The 18,180-nt window shown below is 35.1% G+C and overlaps 1 protein-coding gene across 4 annotated transcripts in view; it reads left to right on the top strand.

Moving 5' to 3' along the window:
- ZDHHC2 (zDHHC palmitoyltransferase 2) overlaps window positions 1-18,180 on the top strand; it is a 64,738-nt gene that overhangs the window by 33,603 nt on the left and 12,955 nt on the right. For all 4 annotated transcript variants that reach the window (XM_072763626.1, XM_072763625.1, XM_072763624.1 and 1 more), the window contains 4 exons: window positions 4,359-4,428; window positions 5,182-5,214; window positions 11,267-11,387; window positions 13,642-13,774. In XM_072763626.1, coding sequence (XP_072619727.1) covers window positions 4,359-4,428; window positions 5,182-5,214; window positions 11,267-11,387; window positions 13,642-13,774 — 357 coding nt within the window. The remainder of the gene's footprint in view (window positions 1-4,358; window positions 4,429-5,181; window positions 5,215-11,266; window positions 11,388-13,641; window positions 13,775-18,180) is intronic.

Here is an 18,180-nt window from a genome sequence, read left to right on the forward strand (position 1 = left end):
AACGAAATTAAATTACACACAAAGTATAATAGATGATGTTGGTCTGATTAATCCCCCTCTGGAATATATAGAATGTAGAGGTGAACATGGTGCAGAATGGATATTCAGGGGAGCAGCCACAGTCCCACCAAGGCGAGAACATGAGAGGGGTGCTTCTTACCTCACCCCCAGCCAAGACCCCCCGGGTTCTCTGGAAAACTTGCTTCTTCATCCTGAGAAATTTTGTGGATTACTAAAGCAACTGAAAAGTTCAGTTGATGTTCATGCACTTTATATTTTATAGACAGAATTGAAGAAAGTGGATGGTAATGTAATTGAAGATTTTACTATCCATTTTAAATCCACAGTACTTCCTCCAAACCCCAAAGAGAACAATGCCGGTTGCCTAGATGAAACTGACTGCCCTAACAAGGGGAAAAATCCAACCACATTCACACTTTAGTGTTGGGCGTAGTGAAGCAGGAGATTATCTCACCTGCTAGTCCTGTGCTTTTTCCTGATCCAACCATCTTCTGCTTTCTTACAGGGATCATCAAACTTTATTAGATTGTTTTTTATTTTTATTCTTATTAATGAGGACTCTTTGCTTTTTTAGCTCTTTCTTGCCCTTGATCTCTTTCTATGAAATTTTTTTTTTTTTGTAGATTTTGACTAAGAAGATAACAGCTAGAGGTGATGGAACTTATTGTTTTGCACACAGAAATTAATAATATTTTCTTTTCAACATTACCCAAAAGGGTTTTAAATTACATAAGAGATATGGATAAACTCTGAAAAAATGAAAACAAGACCGTTAAAATTCTCTTTGGTAGGAGCTTTTAAGTGATAATCAGGTGGTTAATTTTAAATTACAGTGGTATAAGTTTAGTTGATATTGGCACATGGAATTTTTTTTATTTTTTATTTATTTTTTTTTTTAGTTTTTATTTTAATCACCCAGTGCTCATCGTGACAAGTGCCTTTCTTGGTCCCAATCACCTATTTACCCATATCTCCACTTCCTTTCCTCTGGTAACCATCAGTTTGTTTTCCATAGTTAAGAGTCTGTTTCTTAGTTTGTCTCTCTCTTTCTCTTTGCCTTTATTCATTTTTTTTTTGTTTCTTAAATTCCACATGAGTGAAATTATATAGTATTTGTCTTTCTCTGACTTATTTCACTTAGCATTATACACTTTAGCTCCATCCGTGTCATTGCAAATTGCATGATTTCATTCTTTTTTATGGCTGAGTAATATTCCATTGTATATATACATAGCATGACTTTTTTATCCATTCATCAATTGATGGACACTTGGGTCACTTCCATTTCTTGGCTATTATAAATAATGCTGCCATAAACATAGGGGTGCATGTATCCCTTTGAATGAGTGTCTGTGTATTATTTGGCTATATACCCAGTAGTGAAATTGCTGGATGGTAGGGTAGTTCTATTTTTAACTTTTTAAGGAACCTCCATAGTATTTTCCAGAGTGGCTGCACCAATTTGTATTCCCAATAGTGCATGAGAGTTCCTCTTTCTCCACATCCTCACCAATACCTGTTGTTTCTTGTGTTGTAGATTTTAGTCATTCTGAGAGGTGTGAAGAGATACCTCATTGAGGTTTGATTTGCATTTCCCTGATGATAAGAGATAATGAGCATTTTTTCATGTTTCTGTTGGCCATCTAGAGGTCTTCTTTGGAGAAGTAGCTGTTTATATCTTCATATTTTTAATTGGATTATTTGTGTTGATTTGTGTACATTCCTTATATATTTTGGATACTAACCCTTTATCAGATACGTCATTTGCAAATACCTTCTCCCATTTTGTAGTTTGCCCTTTAGTTTTGTTGATTTGTTTCCTTCACTGGGCAGAAACTTTTTATTTTGATGTGATCCCAATAGTTTATTTTTGCTTTTGTTTTCACTTGCCCTTAGGGGATGTATCTAGAAAAAGTTGCTATGGCCAATGTCAGAGAAATTACTGCCCGTGCTTTCATCTAGGATTTTTATGGTGAGACACTTGGGTGGCTCAGCGGTTTAGCGCCTGCCTTCAGCCCAGGGCATGATCCTGGAGTACTGGGATCGAGTCCCACATGGGGCTCCTTGCGTGGAGCCTGCTTCTCCCTCTGCCTGTGTTTCTGTCTCTCTCTCTCTCTCTCTCTCTCTGGGTCTCTCATGAAGAAATAAATAAAATCTTTAAAAAAAAAAAAACAGGATTTTTATGGTTTCCTGTCTTCCTGTAAATTTCTTCATAATTTTGGTCTTTAATCCATTTTGAGTTTATTTTTGTGTATGGTGTGAGAAAGTGGTCCAGTTTCTTTCTTTTGCCTGCTGCTGTCCAGTTTTCCCAATACTATTTGTTGAAGAGACTATCTTTTCTTCGTTGAATATTCTTGTCTCCTTTGTCATAGATTAATTGATGTTACAATTGTGGGTTTATTTGAATATTTTGGCTATTCACATATTTTGTTGTTCCGTACAAATTTTAGGATTATTTGTTCTAGTTCTGTGAAAAATTGTGTTGGTTTTTTGATAGAGATTGCATCAAATGTGTAGATTGCTTTGGGTAGTAGGGACATTTTAACTGTGTCATGGATTCTTCTAATCCATGAGCATGGAGCATCTATTTATTTCTTCATGTCATCTTCAATATTTTGCAGCATTGTTTTATATAAAGTTTTCAGAATACAGGTCTTTCACCTCTTTGGTTAGGTTTATTCCTAGGTATCTTATTATTTTTGATGCAGTTGTAAATGGGATTGTTTTCTTTTTTTTTTTTAATGAGAGTAAATTTCTGTTTATGAAAGACTATAAAAAAAAACCTATTTCTACATTGTTTTGATTTCCTGAGAATTATTACCCACTTTTATTTGAGAGGTTTTTGTTTTGTTTTGTTTTGGCTTTTGTTTTGTTTTGTTTTGTTTCCCGGTGTACTTTAAAGTTGAAATAATCACCATCTGGAGAAAATCTAGCATTGCTCACCAAACTCACCGCTTAAAGTGCAACTATAAATGTAAAAATATATATATAATAGTTTTCAAAGACTTAGTATGAAAAAATGTAAAATATTTGATTGATATTTGTATATTAATTTTATGTTGAAATAACATTTTTTACATAGTAGGTCAAATATTATATTATCTTAAAATTAATTTCCCTGTTTCTTTTTCTTTCTTTTGACATAACTCCTAGAGAATCTAAAAGTACCATGTGGCTCACATTATATTTCTTCTGGATGATACTGCTTACAATATGCTGTAATGCTCTGCATGAGTCAGTGATACTATGTAGCTTTCCCTGGAATGTAGCTATGATACCTCTTCATTCAGCAATGAGCCAGTCATGCCGTTAATCTCTGTAGTTCAGGGAAAAAGAGAGCTGTAAAGGGAGATGATTGAAAACTTATTTTAATACTGAAAATAATTCCATATAGGTCTTGTCTGAAAAAACTCATCCTAATCTTAGTTTATAGCAACTGTTACCTTTTTCAGAGATCGTAATATTAGCTAATGTAACAGTGGTAATTATTTGTTTCAAGTACTTTTTCCAAATTTTAAATTCACTATTTTGATTTTTATTGACCCCATGGCCCACCTAATAACTGTTCTCCTATAATTTTGGAGACTGCTTGTATCTTGTAAGATGTCTGTGTACTGAAATAGCATCTTCAATTTAGTCATCCATAATTGTCTTTGCTATCTGTATTAGAGAAGAAAGGATCAGGATTACCATTACAAGAATTAAGATTGTGTATTGGAAATGCTTCTTCCAATACTCACTTCTAACCTTGTATCTCACCCAACAGAGAACATGTGAGCTCTTTCCCAATTTAAGCAACTAATAGAATTTAATAGTGTTTCTAAAATGTGTTTGTATCATCAGGTACTTATCCTGTTAAGGTACTGGAAAGAAGTTGATTTACTTGAGGCAGACATTTTGTTTTCTTTGATAGAAATGGACATATTTGCATTCTTTGTGAGCCTTCCACCATTACTGACAATTAGGAATGCGTTAGAAAAATTCCTCCCAAAGATTCTCTATTCTTGAAAAACCTCTCTAGAGAACTAAGGCTGGAGGCACTTGGCTGGCTCAGGCTGTTGAGCAGAGTGACTCTTAATCTCAGGGTCATGAGTTTGAGCCCCATGTTGGGTGTAGAGATTATAAAGAAAGAAAGGAAGGAAGGAAAGAAAAAAAGAAAGAAAGGCTGTAGGCAAGCCATTCTATTTTTGTATTTACACAGCAGAATATCTCATTTTTACCAAATTCAAATTCACTTTGCTTTTTTAGAAGTTAAATTTGGATAGATGAAAAAGCCATTTAATTGTATATTCAATTCAGTGTTTAATCTAAGACTAAGTGGAGCTTTTTGTCCCTAGCAATCCGATATTGTGACAGATGCCAACTCATAAAACCAGACCGCTGCCATCATTGTTCCGTCTGTGATAAGTAAGAAAACCTTTTACTTCTAAAATGTGTACATGCTGGTGGTCTTTTTAATTAATAATGTTTCTTTCCTCACTGTTTTCCAGATTATTTCCTTTTCTTCTTAGTTGTGCTTCTGAGACCTTTATTTAGGACATAGAACCGGACAGCCCCTTGTATTAATATGAGTGTGGCTTAGGACGATAATCACCTAATTGTCCCTTTTCCCCCAGATTCACGCTGATGTGAATGAAGTACATGAGTTTTGGTAACTCAGACTTGGCTAGTTCTATTTAGTAAAGACTTCTGTGACTCTTTTTTCACCTTTATAAAGTTAGCTCATTTGACTTCACAACAATCAGATATTGTTAGATACTGAATACACCACAAGGACAGTGTTACTTAGCTTAAAGATTGATACTAAAGGGTAAACTTTTATCCAGACTTTCTGTAAATCTGTTGACAATTTTGCACTTTTTTTTAGCATAAGGTAATTGTATTTAACATATTGGATTGTTTTTAGGGAATGGGTTTTTGATTTGTATTTTAAAGTTTGTATATTTTGAGAGTTCTATAATTATATATCATAACTAGGATTGGTTATAATGTATTTAAGATGAGGACTTTTATTTATTGAATTTTTAGATAAGTAGGTTTGCAATATTTTACTTGCCACAACTTTCTAAATAACTTTTATATTTCCTTTTTATACTTAATGAGATTAAAATTTTATGAGGTGTTAAATTTTTTTTGTGTGTGTGTTTATTATTCTTTTAGATGTATTTTGAAGATGGATCATCATTGCCCATGGTGAGTATGGCTCTATATTTAAACACCTTTCTGTCCCTTAGAACTTAATAAATTGAATCCTTTATCTGTTTAAATCTTTTTATAAGTGAAATCTTGCCTTAGCTGAACCAGGAGGTACTTTGAGATTTAGTTTCTAGTATTTGTTGAATTAGCTCAAAAGAGGTTTTACTCGGGAGAATTTCCAAGGAATAACTTTAAAGCCAGTAGGTTTTTTTTTTTTTTTTTTTTTTTTATTTATTTATTCACGAGAGACACAGAAAGAGACACAGACACAGGCAGAGGGAGAAGCAGGCTCCATGCAGGGAGCCTTACGTGGGACTCGATCCCGGGTCTCCAGGATCACACCCTGGGCTGAAGGCAGCGCTAAACCGCTGAGCCACCTGGGCTGCCCTAAAGCCAGTAGGTTAACATCATAAAAGTTAATTTGTCATATTTGCTTAGAACAAATGGTTTTGTCTGCACATGCATAAACAGAATGATTCTGAAACCCTTCCCAGAAACTACACCAAAATGTATTCTCATAAATTATACACAATACCTCACTGGAAGTTTTGAGTAATGAATTAATTCATCTCAAGCTTTGACAATTTATTTTAAATAAAACTTGACATTGAGGAGAATCGCAAATACATAAATACACGTGTTTAAACAAGGTTTCCACTTGAAATTTATTAACACTTAAAAAAATAATTTTAGATCAGGCACTTTAACAGAGGATGAGTTGAAAGCTCTAATTAATGAAGATTGATTTTTCTACCTCTCCCTCTGATTTTTCTTCTCAGTGTGCACCTATTGGTGACAACTATACTCAGGGTACCAGCTAGGTTGGATTTGGACATAGGGCATGATTATTCTACAAAGGCGTGCCTTCTTTCCAGTGACCCTAGAAAATGGTAGACATGCTTTCAAATTTGTGCTAGGTGTAAGTGGAAACATATAGGGAATAATTATCTTAGCAGGAAATAATAGAGGAGTGTCAGCTTTACAATATTTTCTCTCTCTAGAGACCTCTTGCTTTTCTCCAGCTAGATTTTCTTCTTTCAGATGTTAAGGCCAGTTAACTCCTATGAGAGTAATGTTCTCAATGAATAGCCTCGCTTGCTATTAATATTCATTTGTAGTCATTCTTTTGCTTTCCTTGTTCTTTCATTCATTCTGTTCTTTCTCAGCAAGTGATTTTTTCCCCAACATCTTATAAGTTTTCTCTCTTTTTAAAAAATACTTTATTTATACGTACATGAGAGACACACAGAGAGAGGCAGAGATATAGGCAGAGGGGAAACAGGCACCCTGTGGGGAGCTGGATGCGGAACTTGATCCCAGGACCCCAGGATCACACTCTGAGCTGAATCAGACTCTCAACCACTGAGCCACCCAGGCGTCCCTATAAGTTTTCTTAATCCTCCCTACATTCCTCTCTTGGTCCTCCCAGTAGCTCATGTGTCCGGGCCTCACCCATAGGTGCACGATCCACCTGTGCCTTCGTTGCACCTGCTGCAGACAGTTGGCATGCCCTTGGCAGTTCCTGCCTTAGGCACTACTGTTTTCTTTTCTTCTCTGCCCAAGGGTGCTCTCTTCCGCCGAGGAGGCTGGGTCAGCTGATCAGCCAAGCAGTCCAGACATGCCAGGGCATTAATGCTTCCAGAGTCCACCCCCAACTGGCAGGTGCCTGGCCAACAAGACATGCTTTATGTGCTTTTCTGTCCTTCTTGTTTCAAATAAACTGTATCCAAGTTCTTGTCTCAGGGTCTGCTCTTGGGGTGGTGGTGGGGGAACGCATACAAAGACACTCTTCTTTTCCAAATAGCTGTGTATTCTCGGTATAATTTAGTAGAGTGGGAAAGAAATCAGGGACATAGAACTGACCTTGATTTTTCTGACTTAACAGTAGTATGAGATTGTGATGATAAGGAATGGAGAAGTGGAAACAACCAGTAAACAGCCTGTAAAGTGTGACATGCCCTTGTTGTCCTCACTAAAGCACATAAATAGGAAATAACAATTTACTATGATAGCAATTTTTCTAAACCTGCTATTAATTTGCCATTATAAGAGACTTTTGACATAATTTGACAGTCTTTCAAATTTTGACAGATCCTGTTAAATAAGTGAAGAGGAACAGATATAAGGCTATAGAGGTTTTAAAAATAGGTGCAGATTACATACCCATGTACTCCCTGTTAGCATGCTCACTCTGCATGGCAGCATGGAAGTTGGATGAGCTGACTGCAGTGCCTTTCAGCTTCTGTGTCCTTGCTTCTTTGCACTGTGGCATCCCCTGCCACGGCCACCGTCACAGCCAGTGCCTCAGCTCTGGGCACGCCCTTGCTGCCAGCAGTAGCCAGGTGGATTTAGGAAGGGTTTTGTGCCAAGGGCCTTGTGTTCTCTTGGTGCCAGCTGAATGAAGCAGACATTTTATTTATATATTTGAAATTTCAAGTTACAATGTTAACTTAAAAAAATTTATAGATAATACGTACTCTTGTTTCTCAATTCAAAAATAAAATAAGTGGGGCCCCTGTGTGGCTCAGTCGGTGAAGGGGCTGACTCTTGATTTTGGCTCAGTTCATGATCTCAGGGTCATGAGATTGATCCCGGCATTGGGCTCCCTGCTAGTCTGCTTAAGAATGCTCTTTCTTTCTCCTTCTGCCCCTAATATTCTCTCCCTAAAATAGATAAATCTTAAAAAATAAAAAAAATTTCAAAAATAAAAAAAGTGATCTTCTTGGTTCTCTCTCCCCCGCTGCCTCTCCTCTTCACAGGGAACATATCATTAAATGTCATGTGTACTTTTCAGATATAAATGTGTGTGTGTTCTACATTTTTTTTATACACACACAAAAATATTTTATACATTTTCTAATGCGAGTAGTTCCACTGTGGATTGAGTCTGTGCCTCTTTCCCCTCTTCACTTAATATATCCTGTAAAATTTTTTCTTATCCGTATATAAATAATCTTTTTTATAGCTATTATGTCAATATAACAGTCATTTATTAAAAGATCTTCAGGATGTTCCCAATCTCTAGGGCAACCTTATTTTGCAGGTCTTACATATAATTTTAAAGTTCAGTATCTGTCAACTTTGAGCATTTGAAAAACCAGAAAACCGTGCTGCTTTGTGGTCAGCAGCTTCAGCGTATCTGCTGTGGGTAGTTACGATGGTCAGGGGATCAACCTCACACTTGTGTTTGAACTAAAATAGAAATCCTGTAGTATTTACTTTATTGAGTCTCCCACCGAAGAGCTTTTTTCTTTTAACATAAAATTTTCGTTCATTCATTAATTATATTAATAATGTTTTGACATGCTTGCCAAAGATAAGGTAACACTAATTAAATTCAGTAATTTTAGCTTTAATTTATTGAGTGCCTATAATGTGTTAGAGATTATATATAGATATATATGTGAAATCTGTAGTACTTACAACTTAGTGTTGTAAGTACTGTATAATTTTCTAGAAATTATAGAAATTATTTGTTCTTTTATTTATTTACTCATGAGAGACACAGGGAGAGAGGCAGATACATAGGCAGGCTCCCTGTGGGGAGCCCAGTGCAGGACTCGATCCCAGGACCCCGGGATCATGACCTGAGCCAAAGGCAGATGCTCAATGCTGAGCCACCCAGGCATCCCTGCTTTGTCCAATTTTAAAGAGGAGGGGGAAGTAGAGCTCAGAAAAGTTAAAGAGTGGATTTAAGGTCACATGACAAATTTTTTGGACTCCAAAAGGCCACATTCTTTCCTTCCCCGCCCCCCCCCCCCCCCCCCCCCCGCCTATATATTATGTTCTTTTCTTCATTTAGAATCAGAAAGCAATTGCCCTGATTCTAGGGCCAAAAGCTATTTGCACTGAATTTTAAACAGTATATAAGGGATATTTGCCTTGGGCATGTTTTGTTTCTCCATATAAAATCATTCAGACTCAGGATACATCTCTTCCTTTTCAAATTGAGTCTACAAAGCAGTAGGGTGTTAAAACATTTCACTGTGTCTTATGAAGAGATGTTTTATTACTGTATTTCCTCAGTGTAAAGTACTTATCAAAGTCTAAGATACTTGGTTTTTATTTACTGACTTTCTCTTCTGTTTCCTAAGTGGCAGATAAGGCACATTACGCCATGCTTGTATTATTTAATACAAAAGCTGCTTCTTACATTTCCATAGGGAAAGAAACAATCTTTCTTATCCCTTTGTATTTTCCCTTAGTCCACAAGAGAGTCATTGTCTTCACCCCCTCTTCCAAAGTATTATGGCTCCCCAGCTTCTGTCTATGCATTCTCTCCTCTGGAAACCAACACAGGGAAGCCAAGGGAATATCCTATATCCTTTGGAGATAGAATGCAATTAGACTAGGCTTGTTTGGAACTCTGCAGTATTATTCCTTGCCATTACTTCATTCAGTTGTCATAGAAGGCAATCTTAGTAATTGGTCTGCACTCACACTAGAACCATAGCTGTTTTTATACAATGTGCACCTATAATTTTTGCCTTCTTTATGAACTTATTTGCCATATACAAAACCCTTATGTTCCAAAGTTACTAAATCCAGTGTTGTTCCCTTCACTTTGTTTCTTGAGATAGGTGATATCAACACTTTTCTTCCCCCATCCCCAAATTTTCAGTTTACTCATAAGCCAGGAAAACATTTACCTTTTTATTTTTTTTTTAATTAAAAAATTTTTTTATCGTAGGAACACTTACATGACACCTACTCTTAACAAATTTTTAAGTGCACAGTATGGTATTGTTAACCATAGGCACAGTGTAGTACAGCAGACTTCTAGAGCTTATTGGTCTTGCACAGTTGAGTGAACATTTTTCACGTGTACGTTGTTTCACTGTAAAAATCATTTTTTAAAATGATTTTATTTATTCACGAGAGACACAGAGGCAGAGACATAGGAAGGGGGGAGGAGAAGCAGCCTCCATGCGGGGAGTCTGATGTGGGACTTGATCGCAGGATCATGCCCTGAGCTGAAGGCAGATGCTCAATAACTGAGCCACCCAGGTGCCCCTCGCTTTAAAAATATTAAAAGAAAAATGTCTCCGTTTGTTAGCAAAGTCAGTAGAGAATGAGATCAGCTTGGAAACATTAGAGTAAGATAGACATTTGAGGAGAGGAAACAATCTGTGTATATTCTATGCGATAGGTTTATTTAGACCAATTAACAAAATGACCTTGATCAGTGAAGATACTGGCCACTTAAGTGTTGTATCATGTTTACATGATCATCCTGAAATTCCCTTGTCTTCGTAAAAAGGAAAATTAAAAAAAATTTTGATGGAAAAGTGTGACTATAAAGTATTACTTGTATTTGTATTTATACTTAATTGACATAATAGTTTGAATTCTTCTCCTCTCTCCAAAATACTCAAACTGAGAATTACCAATCTCCATTTTAGAATCAAAGGTTATAGAGCCAGCTCTCTGGAACGTTTATCTGACAGATAGGGAAAATGAAATTCCTGTGGACTATTTAACTTGGTCAAAACCACATAATTATTGAGTGTCAGATGTACTTTCTGACCCTGGCTGTCTGACTCTCAATCCTATTTCTTTTCTTAAACGTCCTCTGGATAATCTGGTTGTTTCACTGGTATGCTGATGGCATGTGAGTAGTTTGCAGATATTTCATCTAATATGGGAATACCTGAAAGATTTAAGTTAATCATAGTTAGAAATCAAATCCAAAGAGAAAGAGTTTAGTAGATACCTCTTATCTGCCTGACTTCATTGGGTTTCTCACTGGCTCTTTGTTTTTAGGGATGTGTTTATTTACAAAATTGGACATGAAACATAGTTACATGGTTCATGATTGATTAAAGCAATACCACATATCAAATTTAAAAGTATAAATACAAATTCCTTTTTAGTGAAATGGACTTCTTCAATATTTGTATGTGTAAAGAAATCTTATGAGTCATACTTAAAGAAATGCCAATAAATTTTAAATGATAGGAAACCAAATTCTGTGTTAAAGGTGTGCATATGTAGACCTAGTTTAAAAGTGTACCACTCACTGAAAATGTTGTTTTTGTTTTGTTAACAGGGTGAACAATTGTGTTGGATTTTCAAATTACAAATTTTTCCTCCTTTTCTTGGCTTATTCTCTGCTGTACTGCCTTTTTATTGCTGCTACAGATTTACAGTATTTTATCAAATTTTGGACAGTAAGTCAATACCTTGGTGATTTTTTCTGGTACACAAAATATATAATTGATTTTCAGTAATTGAGTTATTTCAGACACTAATTTTATAGACTAGGGTCTGCAAAATTTATATGCAATCAATATATATATATATATAGTCAATCCTCATTGTTCACAGATTTATTTATATATAGTCAATCATTTATATATAGTCAGTCCTCATTGTTCACAGATTCTGTATTTGTGAATTCTCTTGCTTGCTAAAATTTATTTATAATCCCCAACTCAGTGCTCACAGAGCTTTTGTGGTCATTTGCAGACATGCACAGCGTGGGAAAAATTTGACTCACCCCATGTGCACATTCCCAGTTAAGATCAAACAAGGCAGCATACTGCCTTCTTTTTTCTTCTTCTTGTTCTCTCCTACTATAAACAAGTATGCTTTTCAGTCTGTTTAGTGTCACATTTTTTTTGCATTTTTGTACTTTTTGTTGGTGATTTTGCTATTTAAAATGGTCTTCATGCATGATGCTGAAGTGCTTCTCGTGTTTCTAAGCAAAAGAAGACTAATATACCTTATGGTGAAAATACATGTGTTGGAGAAGCTTCCTATAGATGTGAGTTACACTGCTGTTGGCTATAAGTAATGAATCAACTATATATATTAAATGTCAGTATGGTGTTTTTAAGCAGAAACACATATAAAACAAGGTTGTATTGATCAGTTGATGAGAATATTGTGACCAAAAGCTCCTAAGAACCTAACCCTGTAAATTTCATGTGGCAGTGGTTCCATATTTACACATTCAGTGTTCATGACACCTTTATAGAACATAACCATTACGAATAATGAGAATTGACTTTATTAGGAGTTTTTTTTTCAGTATTTAAAAATTGAAGTATTTTCTTTATGTGTATAAAGACTATTTTTTAAAACTATTATGTCTTTATAATATCCTGAGTTTTTATTAGGTATTGATTGATTAGGCTTTAAGTAGTTCATTTGTTTTTCTGTGCTATATATTTTAAATGTATGCAAAACAAAATTATAGTATTATAAATATCCAAGTATTATAAATATCCATAGATACTCCTTATTGACCCCAAACAATAGTAAAAAAAACCAGTTATCCCAGGCCAGGATTGCTTTATTTTCATTAAATTATCCTTTATGATGGTAAGACTCTCTAAATTCCTAGATAATTTAGGTCAGATTTGAACCACACTGAATAGTAAAGACTTACTGAATGCCTCTGTGTGCCAGTTTCATTGCCAACCACTAGGAATATACAGGTATATGGACAGGCTCCTAGCATTCAAGAATACTTTTATGTCTAGCATGAAGAATGATCCCTAATCAGTGTCTGAAAGAATATTACCTCACTGCTTCTCAATCCTCTGGATGGTTTTAGTTCCAAACCATAAATATATATCTAAAGGAATGACCAGTTTTCACTGTGAGGATTCTGCTGTCAAAAGCTAGGAGTGAGACCTGGTGAACCTGTGTCAATATAGGATATCGGAATAGTATAACCTTCTCTCAGAAGGGGACACCTCCTAGCAGCTCTGATGCTTCACCAAGTGTTCATAGACCAAGCCCACTATTCTAGACTGGGTTCAGGTCTCCTTGGACAGTACGTATAGTAAGAGACAAGCTAATTTTGCTTTGAGAGGGCCTGTTTTATTACCTGGATATTGTAAAGGTTTGTTTCAGACTGGTGTTATGCACTAGTGTCGATCTTTTCTGTGATGCTATTATTTAAAATAGCTCAAAGCATTATTGTGGATGTGTTGTTGTATGTGTTTTTGTAGTTGATGCTGTTGCTTTGTAGTAATGTAAAACATCAATAAGTATAGTATTTGTGCCAATTAACCTTCATTTACAGGCATTATAATAAAACTAACCATTTGTAAAGCTGTAGTATGTTAACAGAACATTTTCAGGAAGTAAATTAAAAACTATATTTTGTAGTTCTTTTTATCTTCCTAGTGTTACAGTTTACCCATATACTATCATTTTTCTATGATTCAGTTATGAAAAACAAAATAAATATCCCAAATTTTAATACTTTTAAAATCTGTATTCATTAATAGTAAACATTTTTTATCTTATGACATTATTTTTTCCTCAAAGTTTTAATGTAAAGCCATGTATCTTTCTCCATATCTACATTTTTAAAAAGTAGAGCAAAAAAAAAAAAAAAAATCTTACTACAGAAGTAGGGGAATACTTATCCCTTTGACAAAACATTTTATTTTCTTCCTTTCTTTATAGAATGGCCTACCTGATACTCAAGCCAAGTTCCATATTATGTTTTTATTCTTTGCTGCAGCTATGTTTTCTGTCAGCTTGTCTTCTCTGTTTGGCTATCATTGTTGGCTAGTCAGCAAAAATAAATCTACATTAGGTGAGTATTCAATTATTGTAGTTAACAGAACTTTAAAGACATAAATAGATACTCATCGAAAGTTGCCATATGATTAAATGCCAACCCATCCTGATGTGGCAAAAATCATTTTTATTTCACACACTGTTTTGTGGGATGGCGACTGAGACACCTACAAATGCACTCGTGCTGTATATTTATTGACTGTCCATTGTGTGTAAAGCATTGTGTATATATGGTGGTGAACAAGGGCTAAGTAGTCTAGTAAGGGGCACAGAAAATCAATAACCAAACATAAAAGTAATTGCAAAATGCAAAGTGCTATATAGGAAACAAATAGGATGCTGAAGTGTGAATCAGGCCTCAAGAACTGTGGATGAGAACCTATTTAGGTAGAATGGACAGGACAGAGCTCACCAAAACAATGAGTATTTAACTTAAGAAGTCAGTCATGGTAAAAACCATTAACATCTTAGAGAAAACAGTATGTTCAAAAGCCCCACAGAGCTGCAGTGCACTAAAACAGTGCTTAATGGGAAATGTATACTTAGCTATAAATTATTTCATTAAGAAGGAAGAAATAGGTCAAATCAATTACCTTATATCTTAAGGAAGTACAAAAATAATAGCAAAGTAAACTCAAAGCTAGCAAATGGTAAAAAGAAGAGAACAGAAATAGAGAATTTAAAAAATAGAAGTTGATGGGGTGCCTGGATGACTCAGTGGGTTAAGTGTCTAACACTTGGCTTCGGTTCAGGTCATGATCTCAAGGGTCGTGGAATGGAGCCCCATGTTGGACTCCACTCAGTGGAGAGTCTGCTTGGGACTCTGTCTCCCTCTCTCTGTGTCCCTTCCCTCACACTCAAAAATAGATAAATAAATCTTTAAAAAGAAATAAGTTAAAAAATTAAAAATAGAAGTTCAATGAAATCAACCATTCATTCTTTGAAAATACTAACAAATTTTGCAAGTCATTAGCTAGAAAGAAAAAATAGAGAAGACTCAATGAAAATCAATAATGAAAGTAGTAGATTCATTACTACTGAATTTACAGAAATAAAAAGAATTATAAGTGAATGCCTGGAACAACAAAAACTTAGGCGACATAGATGAAATGGACAGATTCCTAGAAACACACAAACTACTAATCTAAAGAATATAAAACCTGAACAGACCAGGGTGCCTGGGTGGCTCAGTCAGTTAAATGACTCTTGATTTTGTCTGAGGTCATGATCTCAGAGTCCTGATATTGAACCTGGAGTCAGGCACCCTGCTTAGTGGGAAGCTTGCTTGTCTCCTTCTCACTCTGCTGCTCCCCCTGCTCTCTCTCTTAACATAAATAAATAAATCTTTAAAAACAAAACAAAACACCACAACTGAACAGACCTGTAACAAGGAAGGAGGTTGAATCAGTAATCAAAAACCTCCCAACGAAGAAAAGCCCAGGACCAGATGGCTTCACTGGAAAATCTACTAAACATTAAAAAAAAAAAAAAAAAATTAGCATAAAATTTTCTCAAACTCTGCCAGAACTTAGAAGAGAGGATAACACTTTGTAACTCATTCTATGAGGCTACCATTGCTCTAATGCCAAAGCCAAATAAAGACATCCAAGACAACTGTAGGCCAGTATCCCCTATGAGTATATACAAAAATCCTCAATAAAATACTAGTAAACCAAATCTAGCAGCTTAATAAGAAGGTAATACCATGACCAATTAGGATTTATCCCAGGAATGCAAGAGTGTTTCAATATACAAAAATCAGTCAAGGGTAATACACCACATTTATAGAATGAAAGGAAAAAAACCCCACATGATCAACTCAACTGATGTAGAGAAAGTATTTGACAAAATCCAACACCCTTTCAAGATAAAAACACTTAACAAACTAGGAACACAGGGGAATTTCCTCAACACAAGGAGCTTCCTTAAGCCTTAAATGATAAAGGGCATTTATGAGATATCTATAAATAGTATCATATTCAATGGTGAAAAACAAAAATCTTCACCCTAGGACCAGCAACAAAACAAGGACTGCCACTTTTCACTAGTGCTGTTTAACACTGTACTAGAAAATCTAGCCTGAAAAATTAGTCAAGAAAAGTAAATAAAGTCATTCAGATTGGAAAGGAAGAAGTAAAACTATCTCTCTTTGCAGATGACATGGTCTTCTATATAAATAACCTTAAAGAATCAACATTAAAACCTATTAGAGCTAATGAACAAAATCAACAAGTTGCATGACATAAGATCAATATGCAAAAAAATCAGTTGTATTTCTGTACACTAGCAATGAACCATCCAAAAGGAAATTAAAGAAACAATTCCATTTACAAACGCATCTAACATGGTAAAATGCCTTGGAATAAATTCAACCAAGAGGTGCAACAATAGTACACTGAAAGCTACAAAGCTTGGCTGAAAGAAATTAAAGATCTAGGCAATGGTAAGACTTCCCATGTTCATATATTGAAGATAATATGTTAAGATGGCAATATGACCCAAAGTGATGTACAGATTTAATGTGATACCAATTACAATTTCAATAGTGTTTCTTCCAGAAATGGCAAAATTGATCCTCAGATTCATGTGAAATTGCAAGATACCCCAAATAGCCAAAACAGGACCCAGCAAAAAATAAAACAAAGTTCTTCCTGATTTCAAAACTTACTACAGAGCTACAATGATCAAAACAGTGTGGTACTGGCACAAAGATAGAGATATAGACCAATGAAATAGAATGATAGAATGAGGAATCCAGAAATAAAGCCATATTCTTTTGGCCAGATGATTTTCCACAAGAGTACAAAGACCATTCAGTGGAGAACTTAATAGTGTCTTTAACAAATGGTGCTAAAACTATAAAACTCTTAAAGAAAACATAGAGATAAGCCTTAAGGAGCTTAATATGGCAAAGAATTCGTAGATATAATATCAAAAGCATTAGTAACAAAAGAAAAAATAGATTAATTGGACTCTACCAAAATTGTAAAAATGTGTGCATCAAAGGACATTGTCAAAAAAGCAGAAAGAATAATATTTACAACTCATTTATCTGATAAGGACTTAGTATTCAGATTATAAAAAGAAATCATACAACAACCAAAAAAGATGAACAGCTCAGTTCAAAAATTGGCAAAGAATTGGAATAGACATTTAATTATTTATTTTAAAGATATATTTTTTGAAAGAGAGTAGGAGACTGACAGAGGGAGAGGGAGAGAGAATCTCAAGCAGACTCCCTGCTTGAGTGCAAAGCCCAACCTAGGGCTGGATCTCATGACCCTGAGATCATGGCCTGAGCCGAAACCAAGAGTCAGGCACTCAGCTGACTGAGCCACCCAGGTGCCAATGAACAAACATTTAAATAGCCATTTCTCTAATGAAAATATATAGATGGCCAAAAACCATATAAAAAACATTGCTAATCATTAGGATAGTGTAAATCAAAACCATAGATACCAGTGCACACCCAAATCAACAAACTAGAAAGCAAGCGTAGCTGAGGATGTGAAGAAATCAGAACCTTCATACTTTTCTGGTATGAATATAAAATGGTGGATCCACTTACGTAAAAAACAGTTGCAGCTCACCAAAAAGCTAAACATGAAATTACATGACCCAGCAATTGCATTCCTTGATATATACCCCAAATGAAAGCAGAGAATTTAAAAGATACTTTTATGTCAGTGTTCATAGCAGCACTCTTCACAATAGCCCGAAGATGGAAAGAATCCAAACGTCCATGACAGATGAATATTTTCTAGACAATCGAATATTACTCAGCCATAAGAAGAAATGAGATACTACCACATGCATGAACATCAAAAATATGCTAAGTAAATAAGCTGATCTCAAAAGATTAATATTACATTTCATTTATGTGAACTATCCAGATTAGGTAAATCCTTAGAAAAAAAAAGCATATTGGTGGTTTTCAGAGGATGAGAAGAAGGGGGCCTAGGGAAAGACTCCTTGATAGATATGGAGTTTCTTTTGGGATGATGAAAATATTTTGGAACCTGGTCATTAATTACACAGAATTGTGAATATACTGAATGCCACTGATTTGTTCACTTTAAAATGGTTAATTTTATATTCTGTGAACTTCACTAGTTAAAAAAAGAAAAAGCTAAAAATGATTGTGAAACTATCTACATGGCTAGAGCATTGAAAGCTAAAGAACAAAAAATATATTATGAGGTTTGAGAAGTAGGGACTAAGCTGAGTAGTATCTTCTAGGCTAAGATTAGGAGTTTGGAATGCAGTGAGGACTTATAAATCCTTATGGTCTCTCAAAGAACACTTTGAGCTGAGAGACACCATGATTAGAGTAGTGAAGATTTAATTATAGTATATAGTCAGCACATGTTAATTTTTAATTTTCAGATGAAATCTTACAGCAAATATTGTTCAGCAAAAAAT

This window comes from Vulpes vulpes, chromosome 7, assembly GCF_048418805.1.
Source record: "Vulpes vulpes isolate BD-2025 chromosome 7, VulVul3, whole genome shotgun sequence".
NCBI lineage: Eukaryota > Metazoa > Chordata > Mammalia > Carnivora > Canidae > Vulpes > Vulpes vulpes.